The sequence below is a fragment of the Colius striatus genome, chromosome 8, assembly GCF_028858725.1.
Source record: "Colius striatus isolate bColStr4 chromosome 8, bColStr4.1.hap1, whole genome shotgun sequence".
Lineage (NCBI taxonomy): Eukaryota > Metazoa > Chordata > Aves > Coliiformes > Coliidae > Colius > Colius striatus.
In genome coordinates this window covers 31,302,206-31,321,160 of record NC_084766.1, presented here as the reverse complement: position 1 = coordinate 31,321,160, position 18,955 = coordinate 31,302,206, and the positions used below count along the sequence as shown (strand labels likewise).

Below are 18,955 nucleotides of genomic sequence, written 5' to 3'. Positions count from 1 at the left end.
GAGTTATCTCCTACTCTGTATTCCAATGACTCTTGATAACAACACAGCCTAAGTCACAGAATCAAATAGCTTTCTAGAAAGTTTGAGATACTATACTATAATCCTCTATGTTCACCCAATGTTCCTGTACTACTATTTTGAGACTATCAAATATCAGGGTGTGTTAAACTACATAACCAGACAGTCAAAAGATGGTGTTATCCCTCTATATTTAGCATTGCTGCAGCCTCACTTTGAGTATTGTGTTCAGCTCTGTGCCCCACAATTTTAAAAGAATGAGAAAGTCCTTGAATGCATCCAGACGTCAACTTTGGGCTTGTCTAGTTTGGAGCAAAGGAGGCTGAAGGATGACCTCATTGCTCTCTACAGCTTCCTGAGGAGGAGAAGTGGAGGGGGAAGAGGCTTCCCAGAGAAGAAGTTGATGCTCCAAGCCTGTCAGTGTTTGAGGTATTTGGACAGTGCCTTTAATAACATCCATTAACTTTTGTTTAACCCTGAAGTGGGCAGGTTAGATAATCCTTGTAGATTCCTTCCAACTGAACTATTAAGCTCTACTCTGTTGAATTCTAAATATTCTACCATAAAGAAAATTTAGCTTTCTACAATATAGTGCTGTAATGTCTATAATTTTTGACTAGAGGAAGAAACAGTTTTCTACTTCAGCATAAGTCTACGGTAGAAAAAAATGTTTAGAGGGATACTTAGATTGTGTATATAGGAGAAAGTGGAAGTGTGATTGTCCATCAAAGTTCTCAATTTATTCTGAAAGATAAAACTACTACAATAATCTTAAAATTATTGATACCTCTCTCCGTCGAGAAGCCCAACAGGTTTGTTTGATTTTCCATACGACAGCGGCTACCAGCAGTAAGGATAAGAAACAACTGCAATTATAAAAAAAAACAAAACAACAAAACAATTGTAACATGATGGTCTGAAAAAGCTTGTTTTTAGAGTATCAAGGGTAACAAAAATACATTTAAGCGTGAAAAAACCCCACAAAAATGGAGAAAATCTAAACTCTAGCAGGATGACAAACAACAGTCAATGATCTAAGTTCAAAGTCAAAAGACAATGTACACCTTTGACACTTTAGTTTTCTCCATAAAATGCTATTAGTGTCTCCACTATTAGTGGGAGAAGCTCCATTACAGCCATCCACATACCCACAACAGTCTCAACAAACACGTTCTGCATGTTCCACATTTAGCAGATGGAAAGGGTGAAGTATAGCAAAAAAAATTACACCCACTTAATATTCTACCAGTTTGTGAATTCCAGATAATTTTCTATGATGCAAGAATAATAACTACACAGGGAGCATAAATAGTTTGAGGAACCAGGTTTGTACATTATAATAGGTCTTTTTTATCAAATGCAGAATTTCTACAGTGAGTTGAGAAACCATCCTAAAGAGCATTCCCATGTTACAGTCCCACAGACACAGTAGAAAAAGGGGGGGTTGGGAAAAATCAAAATTATTAAAGTTCTGCAGTTCATGATCAGAGCATGTGCCTTCTCTCTTGCTCTAGTATTTTTGTATCTGTAACATTTAGTCCACAGAGGATTTTGGTACATAGATCATTGAACTCTCAACTTCTTTTAGTGAATTTCTAGATGCTGACAAAAGTTTTCTGAAGTTGACACCCAATGTAAGCACTCAGAAGATCTTTTGAAATTTTTTTAGACCCTTTTTTCCTGGATTTTCTAGCTGTGTGAAGAATTTTACATTGTTAGCATGTGTCTTGTGCACAGTGTCGGCAATTAATACAATCCTGTAACTACTGAATTTCACTAGTCATTTGTAATTTTTTTTTACCACAAAGCTTTAAACTCTATTCTTTAACTAATGTGTCAAATACGAGGAATTTCCTGAAGTAGTATAGTTCAGAAGAATACTGTGCATAAATTCAAAATACATGCATTACCCATTCAGTAACATCAATGTTTCCCTGTATCACACTGTACACAGAACTGAAATTATGACCTGGAAGATACATCTCTAAAAGCAACAATACATATAGCATTCAACATTTATCCATAATATGGAGACTGTTATAAATCTGTTTATGGTGGCTGCAGTTTAATGTCACAATTAAGGTAATGGAATGAAAGCACCTAATCATTCCTTGGTCTGCAAGCTACAGAATCGGTTATATCACTCAATTTTGACAACAGAAAATACTATTGCTTTGAGTAAGTTCAAAAGTCAGTCTCTATAACACAAGCTTTCTTTGACAGTTAAAGTAATACAAATCGATACAGCTTTCTATCAGCATCTTATTCACTTAAAACTCTTCACTACGAACTTTCAAATTTATTTTTTATCAATTTCTCCTTTGAACACCCTGGAGAAAGCTGACCAGAGTAAGGCCAAGTTTGAAAGAGAAAAGTACTAAATATATGAAGTATTTTAGATACAGAAAGTTCAATTAAAATTTACAGCTTGGTTTTTTACTCAAGAGACTTAATTCTACCTGTTTAGCTCCAAAAAGATTGATTGTTCTAAATCTGAAAGGAAAACAATGGTTAAATGATCTGTTTCTAAATGCAAAGTTTGCCTTCTCTCTTAAGAGTCAACCACCAGCACTTCTTAGCACTTTTTAAATGCTCTTTGGGACTTAAGAGATTTTTATAGAAAGAAAGATATATTCTCCCTCTCTCCTCGAAGGGCCATTTTAAATATTGCTTTGAGATTTTATTGGTTCTTGGAACAGACACTTTAATAAACAAAGGTACCTGGAATTTTGGCTGGTTCTGATCAATGGATCAGAACAGTTCAGCACATCTAAGAATCATTCTGCCAATAGGAAATTGTTGGAAGAGTCAACGATCTGTAATAAAAGGATGCCTCTCGCAAGTGCTGGTTCAAGAACCTTAGGGAATTCAGAAGAGAATCTCAACATTACACTTTAATGAATCTCCGTGTAAATCATCTTTCTACATAGGTTTTTGCTGAAGGGAACTAACTCAGTAAGAACATTCTGATTGACACAACATTTCATTAACACATTATTTGTTATTAGAAGAGTTTCTCTTCAGAGTCTTTCATGACAAAGTACCCAAGTAGCACAAAGAATGTTACAATGGAAACTGATAATCGGGGACTATTCACCATTTTGTCTAATACAACACTCCAGTTGATGTAATGATTTAACTTTTATAAATTTGTCTTTGGCTGCCTCCCTTTCTCCAGTCTCTTTTGAAAATAAGACCATTGTGAATTTACATTCGGTGTCGAGGGAAAAGCAGAAAAAAACCCCAACCCACTGACCACCAAAATCATTCCAATTTTGCAGTAATATCTTCAAAGCTTTCTAAACCAATAGCTGATAACAAATACTATTTCCCATAAATATTTTCCCTATCATACAGTGTACTCTCTAGCAACTGCAACAGATGCTTAGCTGCAATATTAGAATGCTGACATACTGCTATAAATTAGCATGCTGTGCATGAAGTAAGGGTAAGACATCTCATTTACTCTTCTCTTTTATAGTCTTTCCAAAAACACTAAATTAAACATCAGCAACTTTACTTAAAATTATGATCTCAAAGCTCCTGGAATTTGAAAAAGATTAACACATTCAAGAGTATTGGACATAAGAAAGAGAGGCTGTCACTCTGCAACTGCTTCATTATGATCAGGGACTGAATTGCTTCCCTTAAAACATTACATCCTTCACATTTATAATTGTTTTAACAATTCTCTTAAGCTACTAGAAGAAAAAAACTTGAGAGTTCTGTCTAAAAAACTTCAGACAAATTGCTTCTGTGCTCTGTAAGTCAAGGGATCTGGGTCACACACTGAACTTCCCTGTCATCAGTCAAAACACCATTTAGTTTACATGTAAAATCAAAACGGGTGTTTCAAAGGCATAACCATCAAATAATATAAACCATTGGAAATTACAGTGTTGATAATGTGAAATGTTTACTTAACACTGTATAGTCTTTTATTGGCAAGTAAACATGAACTATTTTACTTAGTTTTGGGGTTTTTTTAAATATAAATAATCTGGGAGAAAAAAAGTCAAAATTCAAGATAATGAAGAGAGAAATTGGAGAATAGATTTTATCAAACTAATCTGGTTCCAGGCTGTGGTGAGATAATCATCTTAGTTTACTCAAGGCAATAAAAATTAAAGCTGACTGCAAAGGATCTCTCAATATTGAGTGACTTGGCAATAAAATAAGGGAATGAAATTCATTGCCAAAGAACTAAAGGCACTGTGTACAAGGAAGAAAAAAAACCCCACACACTCTTTTGCTACAAATACACAATGATAGGTTCTAAATTAGCAATTACCAGCCAAGAAAATGGTCCTGAAGTCATTGCAGATAGTTCTTTGAACATATCAACTGAAGGTTTAGTGGCAGTCAAAATAGCAAATTGGATGTTAGGAGAGATTAGAAATGGAATAAAGAACAAAATAGAAAGCCAGTGCATAAATATATAGTATGTCTGTATCTTGAAATACGCATCATCTCATCTCAAAAACACTAAGTGAGACATAAAAGGTATAAAGTAGTACAGTCAGCTTGGCTAGGGAAATTGAATGGTAGTACAAATATGCTCTTTTCAGTTTTGAAACAATAGGAAATTGAAGTGAGACATGATAAGGACATTAACATCACAGGGAAAATATAACAGCAGGACACGTATAGATGGATGCTCTCCAATTCCCCAGCATACTATTTGTGACAGAGACATAAGAAAACACAATCACAAATTAATTGTACCTGTTTCAACAATTCTTATTTATTTATTTAATTGTAAATACAATCACTTGCTAAATTGTATTTACAAAGACAAGGAATCCAAGCCTCATTTACAGAGTAAAGCTTTTAGATTCCCGTTGGAATGAAGCAATTCCCAGAATAATTTAGAGATTAGTATATGAACTGCTGCTAGGATGCTGACACAAAAAAGGGTTAAAAGAACCTTAACTACTCAGGTGTACAGTAGTGAGCAGCACTTGGGAGATTAATTTATCTCTCTACAAGGTACTGCCAAAACAGATACCATCACACTTGTTCTTGAAATGATGTTATTTGCATTTCTTTTTAAGGAGGTTGGAAATACAAAAATAATAGAAGATTTGCAAAAATATTCAGAGGTTGGAGAAAATCTTTCACTGATAGTGATCTAACAAGCTCAATTATCTCACTTTTCAAAAAAAATCATGTGATGACTTGCCTACAGTGTGTACGAGTTTCCATGGGGAGAAGACACCAAGGCTCTCGCTCATTTAGTACAGAAATGCATAGGAAGAAATAATGGCTGCAAGCAGCCCATTTGCATTAAATTTAGACGTTATTATTTTTTTATTTTCTTTATCATAAAATAGTGTTACACATCCTGAAAAAAGATTTAGCTATGCTGTGATGACTGGATAATGTAAGACACCAAAACCAGATAGACGGTAAACAGGGAGTACAGAAATTAACTGTGCTTACAAAGACTTGTGCACATGCTCGTAGATTTGGTCTACTGTTTCTGACTCTCTAGTTGAGACTCTGCGTAACATCCAAATAAACAGATAGATGCCTTTGTAATGCAGATGGTTTATGAAGCATTGACCCAGCATACACAGTGAAGGATTTTTTGCACTTATGAATGTAAATCTTCACAATAAGACAATTATCATGGTAAGGCACACTTGAAACCACAGCAGCCAAGCAGTATCAGGATTTTGTAGTCTCCTTCCAGAACGAAGAAATGATCTGCCAGAAGATAATGAGATAGCTTTGCACAGTTGCTCCTTCAAACCATGTGGAACAAGATAGGAGGAAACACTAAAAAAGCATGCTTTAAAATGAGTAATTCATCACCAGTGGTGTGTATTCCTGGCTGATTGAAAGTGATCGTCTTAGTAGAAGACAATAAATGATTAGAGAACAGATGAACTGAAAAGGAAGAAACCTTGAACCTAAGTAGTTTATGTCCAACACAGCAGAGGAAAAGTGGCCAAGGAAGGGCTGCAAGAGAACAACACAGTCTAGCAGTAAGGTCTAGGCTAGACAGATCAACTTCCCAGAAGGGCTCTGGGCAGTATGAAAAAAAGACATCTTGATCTAACAGAAACACAGAAAAGGAAAACTGCAAGGAATAATTACTGCTTGCACAACTATTTCTGCAACGTAGGGACTAGATTTTAAACTTAAGAGGTCATATTTACACATATTTAGTGCAGTGCAGAGATGTGGCTGAGGAGGGAGAGGGCAGTTTCCATAACTGGAAAATGTTTTTCTCTGCGTGTGTTTTGCAAGTAGAATGAAAACCATCAAGGGAATTAGTGGATGTGTTGCCACTTGGTATGTGCAACTTAAAACGTTTAGATAATCGCTAAAGAAACTCAAATTAATACAGGCAAAATATCTGTGAAAACTAATGGTCAGTATGGTTGGACTAGATGAATTAATGACACATTTGTGCCTTAAATTCTATGCAAAAGTATTACAAACACACTATAGAATTGGTTTTTTCATTACATATTAATGCCTATGAGTTATGTACTATATCAAAAGAGTACTTGCATTAAAATGAAATAATTTACTTATTTTTGCAGTGATGTAAAAGGAACTATTTCATGAATTAAATATGAGGATTTTAAGGGCCAATATTGTAAATGGAAGGTAAACAGAACAAACCAAAATGTTCCATCCTTTGCTATTTCTTTCCTCATTCACTTATTACTTAACATGCAAAGAGAAATTAGAATGTCTGAAAATGTATGTAAACATTCATGCGTGAATAATTGTTGTTTCTACGATTTTACTTAAGCCACTAATTTGCATAATAGTTTTGTATAAATTTCCATATTTGATGAAAGCAAACACTTTTTCAAACCTTACCTTAAATCTAGTATACTTTCAACTCATATAAAATTTTAAGTAGCGTGGGATTCTACTTCAAGTACTCATCACATTTACTCATATTATAGCAGTGGTCAAAGTACAGCAGCTGCACAGAGCTGAGAGTGATGCAGAGTCCCCAGGCTATCCCTAGTTAAGTCCATCTTGGGAGCAGCATATCTTCACCAGCACAGTTTGTACTAACAGCTTGCAAGAAAACCTATGGCCTATTGACTGCAGCATCACATTTATACTGTTACAGTGTCACCATGCTCAAATACATCTGGTAGATATCCTTAGATTCCTAGGGTTGTGCCTGAATTGCTGGTTTAGGGTGGATTTGAGTAGGCTTTTGAAGGAATCCCCTGACCATTGCTACTGTTGGCTCACACTGTGGAGCAATCTTGGAGCTCATGATGCAGAAGCTAAACAGGAATCACACAGAATCCCAGAATGGTAGGGGTTTGAAGAGGCCTCTAGAGATCAATCCTCTGCTAAAGCAGGTTCACTTCAAGCAGGTGGTACAGGAATGCATCCAAGAAGGTTTTGAAAACTGCCAGAGGAGCCTCCACACCCTCTCTGGGCAGTCTGTGCCAGTGCTTCCTCACTATCACAGAAAAGAAGTCTCTCCTCATGTTCCAGTGGACCTTCCTGTGTTCCAGCTTTTGTCCATTACCCCCTGTAATGTCATTGAGCACTAAAGAAAAAGGACTAGTCCTATCCTCTTTACGGCTGTCCTTTAAGTACTTAAAAGTGTTGATATGATGTGCAACATACACTGCAGACACAAATGGGTTCTAAGTCCACAGAACTAGAGTCAGCCCAAAGCAAAAAAAAATATAAGATGCATACTGCATGGATGATGGGCTTCAGCAGCATTTTACACAACAGATGATCTCCTATTTGTCTACACTCCCTATTAGTATTGATATAAGCACCAAAGATTACTTGCATAAAGTTTAAGTGCAATATGTGTATATTTACATATATTTTAAAAGCTTTTTGGAAATAGGAGTTGGACCATCAAGGCAACTACTGCTTAAGTACTTGAACCTTGCTGTGCTGAGACAGTAGTTAAACACTCCTCTAGATCTACAAACCTCTTGCCTTTTGATCTTACTTACTTTGCCAAGAGCACAAAAATGCAGACTTCACTGAACAGCAAAATTAACAGCGACCCCACATGGTATTTATGTTTGCCCTTCATACTAACTATGGCGTTTTTAAACATGAACAAAACACAATATTATTCAGTTAAAAAAAAAAAAAAGGATGACAAAAATCTTTTTAATGTAGATATATGCAAAGAAAACAAGTCTCAGATCCAAGTTAATGTTTTAAAATAAATATTATAAAATTCTCCTGAGACATCACGTATATTGTTTTTCTGAGATCTGTTTTTCTGACATGTTATTTACTATCTTTTTATCGGCAAATAGAGCACATTTTAATTGATATGTTATAAAGCAAGTACAATTCTAAAACAAAAATAAATGAACAATTATTTTTCTAAAACCATGATTTTGAATAGCAATTATTGTCACAGCAATTGATTTCTCTTATTGTACTTGACAAGAACATTGTGTTTATGATTATGATGTGCTAGGTTCAGCCAGTTTTACTTATGTTAACTAATATACACATGACAAGCAGCTCCAAAGATTTCAACAGGACTATCTGAAGTACAAAGCACTGTAAACATAATATTAGGAGTCTGATGTGTTTGAGAGCAGTGTGATTTTTTTAAAAACATTTTAAATGATTAATTAAATTGCTCTGAATCACACAGCCTTAGAAACACTCTTGTAAGGAGGAATATTCCAATGATTAGCAATTCTGAATGATTCTGGGAATCAAATGTTATGGTTCCAAAATAAAATGTGCAAAGACTTAGAGGAAATTAGTATTGGCTAGCAATGGAGTAGGATAGGCAGCTTCCAGTCTGTGGTTAATGCAGTGTGTGGGTGCAGGGAATTAAATCACAGTTGACTCTGCAGAACCAAGACGTCAGTCAGTAGTGCTTGCTTCCTGGTCTAGGAGAGCTCTAGCTGACAGTCAGTGAAAGACACAGTGAAAGTCAGTATTATCATCTAGGTAACTGAGAAACTTCCTCTTAATCTTGTCGGTAGTGAAAAATACTACCATCACCAGCAGCTCTATGCACTCACTGCAACTGACTTTCCATTTTCTGGAACCAATCACCTAATAGCTGCAACCTTGCCCTCTTCAGCTACATCCATTTTATTATTGTACATACTTAAATATGACAGGGATTTTTTCCATCAGCCTAATTCTATGTCCTGTTCTCAGTCAGATTTTTCCTGTCTGTGTTGTTTCAACAAAGCAATAACTCATGAGCTCCAACTTCCCCCCATCCACAACTCCACAATTTCTCCACTAAATAAAAGAACCGAGCAGAATTAAAATCAACTGTGAACCTTCTAATCCAAAAGCCATTCAAAGTGTTTAAGTGTTCTTACTTTCCAAACTGCAAAGAAGTGCCTGAATTTGAGGTAAATTATCTACAATGGTATTTAAAACTCCAAGTGTTACCTAAAATCATTTAAATGCAAATTTGTATTTACTTATTTGTGTCTCATATGGAATTCATGCAAGTTAAGCAACACCTTTCAGGTTTATTTGAAACTAATTACATGAATAATTCTTCTTATCCAGATGACAGTGATTAAAATGCTATTTTGGATGCAGTCCTGAAAATCCATACATTCTCATAAATCTTGCATCCAGTGTCTAATGCAAACCACAGAATTGCCCCTAAAATTCATTTCTCACATGTCCACAACTAGCAACCATATAAAAAACCAGAATAACTGTTAAACAGATATATATATTTGACCTTCTACTTTTCTGGTCCTCCCAGGCAGAATTTTATGTTTGGTAAGAATACAAGGTAAAAGGTATCTACATTAGATTTGGTTTACTGTGCCATGGCTGCTTAAAAGAAACCGCATCTGCAGAGATGGAGTTCATAAAATTTCTGACCAAGGTTTTAAATGAAGAGTTACAAACACTACAATAGCATTATGTAAATACCTTAGTACATGATGAAAAAATATATTCATAAATGGAAAGTCAGCTGACAGCATTTTCTTTCATGTGTGCAAAACTTCTTAAAGATAGCAACAGAAAAACTGTATACCCCTTTCTGCAGTTCATACAGCAAAGTAATTGCCATGAAGCAAGTACAGAAAACATTAATACATAGTTATTCTAAGGTGAGAAAAGGCTGACAGAGTACACAATAGGCATAAGAATTTAGAATAAGTTCAACTGTTAAATTGTATTTTAAAAGAAACCAAACAAAAAAATACCCTAAAGGAATAGCTTTCAAGGACTTCAGATTCCTGCATTTCAAAATAGTGTTCTTCAATGCCAGCCAAACCTTTGTGAAGATATCCACCTAGCATCAGAGCAGTTCTTTTAACTGAGGAGAACAGAAGATCATATCTAAAGAATTTCCTATTCCTGGTGTAAGAAAATCCTACAATTCTTACTTTTGTAACATATGTCTCAGAATCAAAACCAAACAATATTTCTGCTTGGAAACATGTAACTGATAGTTATTTCACTTACAATAAAATTAAAAAAAAGAAGGAAGGCTGAGATGGACTCATGGAGAGAATATTTGGGCTGCTGAGTAAAAATTCAGTTCAGAAAATATATGTCAACACAATATTTTTCCCTGATAGATGAGACATTGTATCATGGATGTTCCTGAGCTTTATACACATGAAGTCTTCTCAGAAACAATGAGCTACTCTCACATAATAAATTCTTGTTCCTCTCTGTTTTAGAATCAGAGACTAGTTGTTTTCATGAAGCAAAGAGAAGTTTGGCAGATCAGAGTACTTCATCTCTCACAGAGTAGGTGTATATTAAGATGAAGTTATTTCTGTGTTCAAGGACTATTATTGACTACATCAGGAAGACTGTAAAGGAATTCCTCTGAAAGGATCTTATTCCCTGGTCTTATGAAAAAAACCCCAACAAATCTAGAAAACACAGGGATAGTGTAACTTTATTTTAAAGTCATTTGTTAAAAAAATGACAGAGAGTGCTTAAATCTCAGAACTTGCCATAACATTTTTGAAACAGTAGTGCTCAGCTGGGTGTGGAATTTCATATCCTCAAGCAGTATCTGACTCAAGCACCTTTTCTTTTAACATAGGACCTGTAAGACAGCTTTAAGAAATCACTTCCTGTATGATTATATGCTCAGTCTTTTGAAATCTCAAATCAAGCAATTTATTCCAGCTCCATCAAATATAGGACTAGTTTTCGGGTGCTTGCTGAACAACTCTAACCCGACTGTGATTGTGAGAGGATACAATCAATCTGCTGCAGTTGGATTCTGTTGCATAGTTCATGTCTTTTTTCTTTTTTGAGGCATTCTCATTAACTAATCATCAAGCCATCTCTAGCTGCCCAACCAAACAACAGCTAAAAAGTAAGGATATGTGTGATCCAAGCTCACTATTACTTCCACAAAGTCAGTCTGCATTATCCCAATGACACTGTTTTCTAAAGTATCCAAGAAGTTTGCACCACAGCCACCTGGCATGCTTATGTCTGTACACTGAGACAGCACTTAAAAAAATGAAAATATATCTGTGTGAAATATATGTGCATATATATTTTAAATATAAAAAAAGAAAATGATGTAGGTATTACAGGAGATGAATGGAGCTATTGAATGGGATTGTTTTACTGCTAAGATAAATAGCAATATTAACAAGAACAAAAATCAAAGAAAAATCTATAAGCTGAATACTATGAGCTCCATTCAAGTACTTCTACCCAGAACACCTATACTGAGTGGGGCAGCACAGCATTCATGGTATTCATGGACTTATTCACCCAAACACTAACACTTAGTAGCACAGTGCATGCCAGTGTATTCAACAAATTATGAAAAAAGGATTAGATGCACAGGCTGAGGTGCTCCAGCACTTTTACATGTGGAGTGCAACTTGTTTTGGAAGTTAAGGAAGATGTATACTATTAAAATACACTTGTTGCCTTTAGGTAGCCCAGTGGCTGCAGTAAATGTTTTTGATGGTAGCAGCTTTTCTGTTTTGCCACTTAATGACAGTTCAAATATGTAGCATCACAGAAGAGACAAAATAATGGTCACAGGCAAATTATAGTAGTAGCCCTGCACCACAGAGCTTTCTAACTGCTTTCCACAAGACCACTGGATGATGTTGTGGCACAGAACACTTGGACTGTTCTACAGAAGTTAAGAGAAATACCCAAAAGGGAAATAAGCCTTTAAAAAACAGTATACAGCCAAAAGTATGCTGTAAGTCTCTGAAGGAGTATATCCAAAATTACTATTCAAAATGTTACCAAAATAATATTCTTGAGGGAGAAGAGTAAAATTAAGTGACATAATAAACTACAACTTAAATAATGGTATTATTAAAGCTTTTCCATTTAAGCTCTGAATCCATAACTGAAAAGTGTTAGATTGAATTATCAATTTTATCAACAGCATTTTATAGAAATTATATTTTAAAGTATGAAGCATTGATGAAATATTAATATAATACATTATTAATTTATTAGTAAGAATAGTTACCAAATCTGTGTAAAAAGATTTATCATATGTATTCAATGTAGAAAACCAACTTAATACTTCCTCTCCAGTGGCATAAACTCCTGTAATAGCTTAAAATCATCTGTGACAACCCTCTCTACAAAGTCTGGGTTTATTGGTCTTTGCTGTGCAATGAAACATCAAAATAATTCTTGAAGGTAAGGGAAAAATAATGTGTTTGAATGGGAAATTTGTTAGTTGCAGGAAAATTATTATTAAAAAAAGCATTGATTTTTGATGTTTTTACGTGTGTTCAAATCTTAGAGCACAGAGGGGTTAAATAACTTTATTAAATAAAACAATCATTAAAAGCAACTATGTAATGTAAAAATGCAAAAATATATTTGTCTACATATATAATTCATGTACATGTATATAAAGTTGTCTTTTCATATTAAATATACCACAAGCCATACCAGAAGCTACTCTAGGAAAGCATGAATGAATGATCAATTATGCAAATAGCCTTTATATACAACTAAAAAGGGAAAATGGATATGGTGTACATCAGGATGCTACCCAGAAGACCAACATTCACATTTCATTCTGCCAATACAATATCAAAATAAAGTGAACCATTTAAAAAGAACTCTGAAATATATTACTCAATAAAGCTCTAGACATGAACTTTAACTCTCGGCAGTTCTTCCTTTCACCTCTTTGAAGAAGCAAATAAAGAAGATTTACTATCAAAAGGGCTTAATCTAACATAAACTGAAATTAATCTCCATAGAATAAATAGAACATCACACCCATAAAGTGTGATTATGTTTCTTTTACTCATGGAAAAGACTTTCATATTTCATTTAATTTTATGGTTTTGCCCTTCATGGGTGGAATACTCTATATTTCTTTCAACAAGTGAAGTTGTATATAAAAACCTCAAATCTAAAAAAGAATAAAAAAACAACTGTGTCCCTTAAATTTGCAGACAAATAATGCCAGAATTAATATTTTCTGCAGTAATTTTAAAAAACAGTTAGAAATTTAATATATTGTTCCTATTTTTAAATACTTGTGCTTTCACTTGTGCTTTTTTTATATGATTTTGCTGATTTATTCTAATTTAAGATTTAAAGTTAAGGGTGAAAAAAGACACACATATTCTAACATGGTCAATTAATGAATCTGGGGAAGATGGACTGCCATCCAATGCCATGTTACAATAGTTTTCCAAACCATAAGATTCACATTCTTTAAATATTTCTAATTTTCTTTATGCTTTCCCCTCATTCTTTTTTTCACTGCATGGTTCCTCTAGTGCATATATTATTCTTTGATAATAAATCACAGAAATATACATTTAAAGAGCCACCAAGTCATGTCAGCATTGTTTAGTGCATTAGACCCAAATGTAGAAATTTAAGAAATTTTATAAGTCGCTAAAAAACTTTTCCCTTCCTTATGTAACGTTTCCAATACCTTTTCCAAAGAGGGAAATACATTTGAAGTAGTGGCGTAAAAATATCATAAATCTTTATATTAAACGTCCTACTAACATAAAATTTTGCTGAAGACAGAATAAGGATTTATTTGATTTAGAGGTAAAAGAAGCATCATTACTATTATGTAAGTGTCCTGTATGAAGAATACAACCCCCGTGTCTTACCTCTGAGTGTATATTTAGAATTTGACTGAAAAGATTTGAGACACATAGGAAAATATGACCAAAAAAAATGAAAACATAAACCAATTAAATTCAGTTTGATATTCATATTGGTTGAATTCAGTCCTGATTGATAATAAACTAAACATGAGCCAGCAATGTGCCCTCATGGCCAAGAAGGCCAATGGCATCCTGGGATGCATCAAGAAGAGTGTGGCCAGGTCAAGGAAGGTTCTTCTCCCTCTCTACTCTGCCTTAGTGAGGCCTCATCTGGAGTCCTGTGTCCAGTTCTGGGCTCCTCAGCTCAAGAGGGACAGAGAACTTCTAGAAACAGTCCAGCACAGGGCCACCAGATGATCAGGGGACTGGAACATCTTTCATAGGAGGAAAGGTTGTGGGAACTGGGGCTGTTTAGTCTGGAGAAGAGGAGACTGAGGGGAGATCTTATTAACATTTATAAATATCTAAAGGGTGGGTGTCAGGAGGTTGAGGCATCATTTTTTTTGATGATATCTAGCAACAGGACAAGGGGTAATGGCATGAAGCTGGAACACAAAAAGTTTCACTTAAACATAAGAAAAAACTATTTCACTGTTCAGGTGAGGGAGCCCTGGCACAGGCTGCCCAGAGGGGTTGTGGAGGCTCCTTCCTTGGAGGATTTCAAGACCCACCTGGACATGTTCCTATGTGACTTGATCTAGGTGAACCTGCTTCTGCAGGGGGATTGGACTAGATGATCTCTAAAGGTCCCTTCTAATCCCTACCATTCTATGATTCTATTTAAAAATTTAAATAGATGAAGTAACTACTTTTTAATGTGTATTTTTTTACTGAAGCATTTAGAGCCCACAGCAGAGTTTCCATGATATGCTGCTTACTGATAAAATGTATTCCACTCACCTTGAATCCCAATAAATAAATTTAAACTACCAAAAATCTTCCTCAGAAAATGCTTCATTTTGTACTAGGAAATTTTACTGGAATATTTTTTATTGATAGTCCAGTAAGAGAGTTCATTAGCTTAATTCCTTTGAATTCGGGTGTCCCTTCTAAAAAGTAGTAATTAGATCCAATATTTTAGTATCTATGAAATCCACAGCATAACACATAGACTAGCACTTTCTTTTTTCTCTGCCTGTGATTTATTACCACTGAACACCAGGACCCTGAATATTTCTCTATTGCCATGAACAGATTGCTCATTTCTTTGATGTCATTCACTCCACAGTATGCCATACTGACTGCATCTGCAGAGAAAGATTGGTAGATTGCTTGAGAAAGTTGCTTGTCACTTGCTATAATGGACAATGACATTATTGCCTAAAGGAAAAGGCTAATATTTTGTATTTTCTCTCTTTTTTTGTTATTATTATTTTTCTTCATCATCTTTTACCCCACTTCACAATATACTTAAATCTGGAAACAAACTTATGGAGTTAACTTTGCAATCGGTATATATACCTTGTCATAAGAAGACAGAATTGCTTCTCTTTTGAATTGAAATGACAAAAACAAAATTTCAAGTCCATTTATCATTGATGAAAACTTATTCTAGTTCTTTTGTTTAAAGTATGGTGGACTGAAGTTTCACTAAAAAAATGACCAGGATTAAGCACTTTAGAAGACAAATAGCTGTGAGCACTAATGTTGTTTTAGTCTAAGAAAACAATTGACTAATCGGATTTAAGAAAATACATTATAAAAGCTAGGGAATCAAAACACAAACACAACATGAATTATCTATGATGCTTCCTCAGAAACAAAATTCAATGCGGCTGTAAAAAAACGACAGCCCTAAAAGAAGAACATTACAGAACTGTCTCAGAGTAAGGGAGCCTGAAAAGTACCGAGTCTTCAAAAGAAGACATACTTTTTGCAGGAGTCTTGAGAAGTATATTTCAGGTGCCACCTTCAGAGACCTTTGTGGTGAACAGTACTACGTAAGTGGCAGCTTTGATTCCAATGAGATTTTATAAAAGTAAAAGTAGAGACAAAATGTTTTTTGGAGTGCAAGGCTAGAGCACCATACACAATGAAGGGTGCAATTTAACATTTTCTTTTTTTTTCTTCCGTCTAAAAAAGATCTGGAAAAAAATAACAGAAAGGAATCTTTCAAATCCTGTTACTGTCACAAACCTTCACCCTACAACTCCCTTCTGCACTTAACTGCAGAATTTACTTCCAGTCATAATGAACTAGGCAGAATTTTGGATTAAGCACTTCATCAGGCACAAAGAATAACTGATACATACAGGGAGTGAGAAGTTCAAACTTCTAAGTGCCCTCATACTTGAAGGAAGAAAAATCCCATATCTGTTGGATATTAAGCAGGTACACACGACATCCTCAGATATCAAGCTGAGCAACTATTTTGTACATACAAATTTTGAACAGTGTATATTTAAATCAAAATACAGCAAGCACTAGTGCACTCACATTCACTCCCAAACGACTCAAAGCACAAAGAAAGAAGAAAATCAAGAGCAAAATAATGAAAATTTTCCTTTCAGGAAATTAGAATAAACCAAGTAACTCTACAATGATGATAAAGCACCCAGATGGTTTAGGTAAAAAACAATATTAAACAATTAAAAACCAACCTTTTAAACAATATAATACAACCTTTAAATCCTTTTTTTCTATGAAAAAAACCCCAAACAACTCCGACTGTATACTAAAGCACAGAAATGCTTGTCCTAGTGGAAGTCTGACAACTATGTGCTTTTAAGTGAAGTGAAAACTGTTTCATGCATCACTAAGTAAAAATCAATTTTATTCTAGCCCCAAATGTAAAATCCATTTTGCTAAGATAACTTAATTTTCATTTTACCAGAAAATATTCTAATTTAGATTTATAAGACTTCTGCACTTTCTGAGAACCCTGTCATGGTGGATGTGATCTAATCCTGATATGCTGTGTTTTGTCTTTCTTGAAGAGATCAATATGCGATCTCATAAAGCTAAGTATGCCAAAATCTAACATTAATTTATCATCATTTATCTTAAGAAAAACAAAACACAAAGCCAGGCAGACATGCCACAAGATTCCAGTAAACAGAATAGTTTCATTCATGGCAAATTCACACCAAGAATGGTAGACTGAGGTACTTAAGCTCTCAGAAGCTCTGATACAACCCATGGAAATGCAGCCACCCACTCATTCTGCATAAAATGCAACTGATTTTTCTAAGACTTTGGCACAGAGTCATACATGTAGGGGAATAAATTCAGTTCTTCAGTATCTGCTGCAATTCCTAGTGCAGCTTATGCTACTAGTCCATGTCCTAACCTAAACGCCCATCTCTTCCAACCACGGTAAACACTGGATATATTTCAAGTATTGTTTTTGTTCACTTTTAACGCTAACAGAATGATTCATCAGAAAGCACACACCTCCCATCCTATTCAAACTTTTGAAGCATCCATATTTCTTACAATTCTACTTATTACAAATTGTAAAATCTGTAATTCATAACACTAAGGGTGATGATGTAAAAGTGATGAAAGGGCACCAATCCAGCCAGATCTAAAATCCACCAGTTAGCAGTTCCACCCCAAGAGCTGAACTGAAGGCAATAGAAGTACGAACAAGCACTCTCATAAAGTGCCTGATTAGTTATTGGTTGGTATTATGTACTTGAAGCTCTCTTTTAAAAACATTTAGGTTAGCAGTGGTTGCATATCATTATCTACAAAAAAAAATACTTAGAGCTAACCTTTGTCACCTGTATCGATTTCACATTTGCCTGTTTTTTTTTATTATGAGACAAAACCACATTTTTTACCAGAATTCCTGCTTCAGAATCTTGATAGAAATAATTTTTAAAGGAAATTAATGAATAAGAGTTATAAGCTCTTAAAGATAATTTTATTTTAAAGCAGGTTTAGAAATCAAGAGTTTCTTGGTTCTCAATTCTGGATTTACTCAACTCACGTATAATAAAAACTAACAAACATTTAACATTGGCGAATTTTATATATCATAGAATATAATCTAAAGAAAAAGTGAATAATATCTCATTGACTAAAATGTCCTATCTACTCAGCTGAAACATTATTTGAAAACACTAAAAATTCCTTTATCACTTACTAGTTTGTTTTTTTTTTTTTTTTGCCAGGTTTTAGATTATTGAGTGTTCTACTGGTCAGGGTACTACAGGCATATACCTTCTTTAACTGTGGGGACTTTATTTCTTCAGTATAAGAAGAAAGATTATTCATTTGATGCCTGTGAAATTTTCTAATGAGAGCTGTACTACTTCAAAGCAGGGTGGGGAAAAAAAAGTCTCACATTTTGGAATTTGTGTGATGGCTAGAAGTCTTCAAGGCATGACGTAAAAACCATTGACTAAAGCATAGTAAATGCCACAGCTTCTGTAAGACTGTTTAGAATCTGTTACTACTCTCACATATCTGATTGCATTTCTACTCTTAGAGAAAAAGTCGCTAAACCAGTGGAAATAATGAAACCTTCCAGAATAAAAAGAATGAAATCAAATTAAGTGTGTGGGGTATGGGGGCTGGGGGTTTTTCACTATGAGTAACATGGTTTGAAGCTCTACAGTTTCTGTAATATTCTGCTTAGTTCTTCAAAATAACCTGTATTTTTATAACTTCTCTGTTCTAGAACATGCCACAGTAACTTGGTAGATTAAGCATTAATTACAAATCCAATCATAGATTTATTATGTACAGTTTTAAATATATTATTTAAAGAACACTTTCGAAATAGTTCATCCCATACATTGGGAAAATTCTAACACTTTTTATTTTGATGTTTCTGATTCAAGCAGTAAAATGTGCATTTCATCTTTTACTCTGAAACATCTTATAAAAGAACAGTTTGAAACTATACTTTTAAATAGCATTAA

At 34.5% G+C, this 18,955-nt stretch overlaps 1 protein-coding gene across 1 annotated transcript in view; it reads right to left on the bottom strand.

Annotated features, from left to right (window-relative positions):
- ATRNL1 (attractin like 1) overlaps positions 1-18,955 on the bottom strand; it is a 493,875-nt gene that overhangs the window by 218,103 nt on the left and 256,817 nt on the right. The window contains exon 26 of the mRNA XM_062001233.1: positions 806-884. Within this exon, the coding sequence (XP_061857217.1) occupies positions 806-884 (79 nt within the window). The remainder of the gene's footprint in view (positions 1-805; positions 885-18,955) is intronic.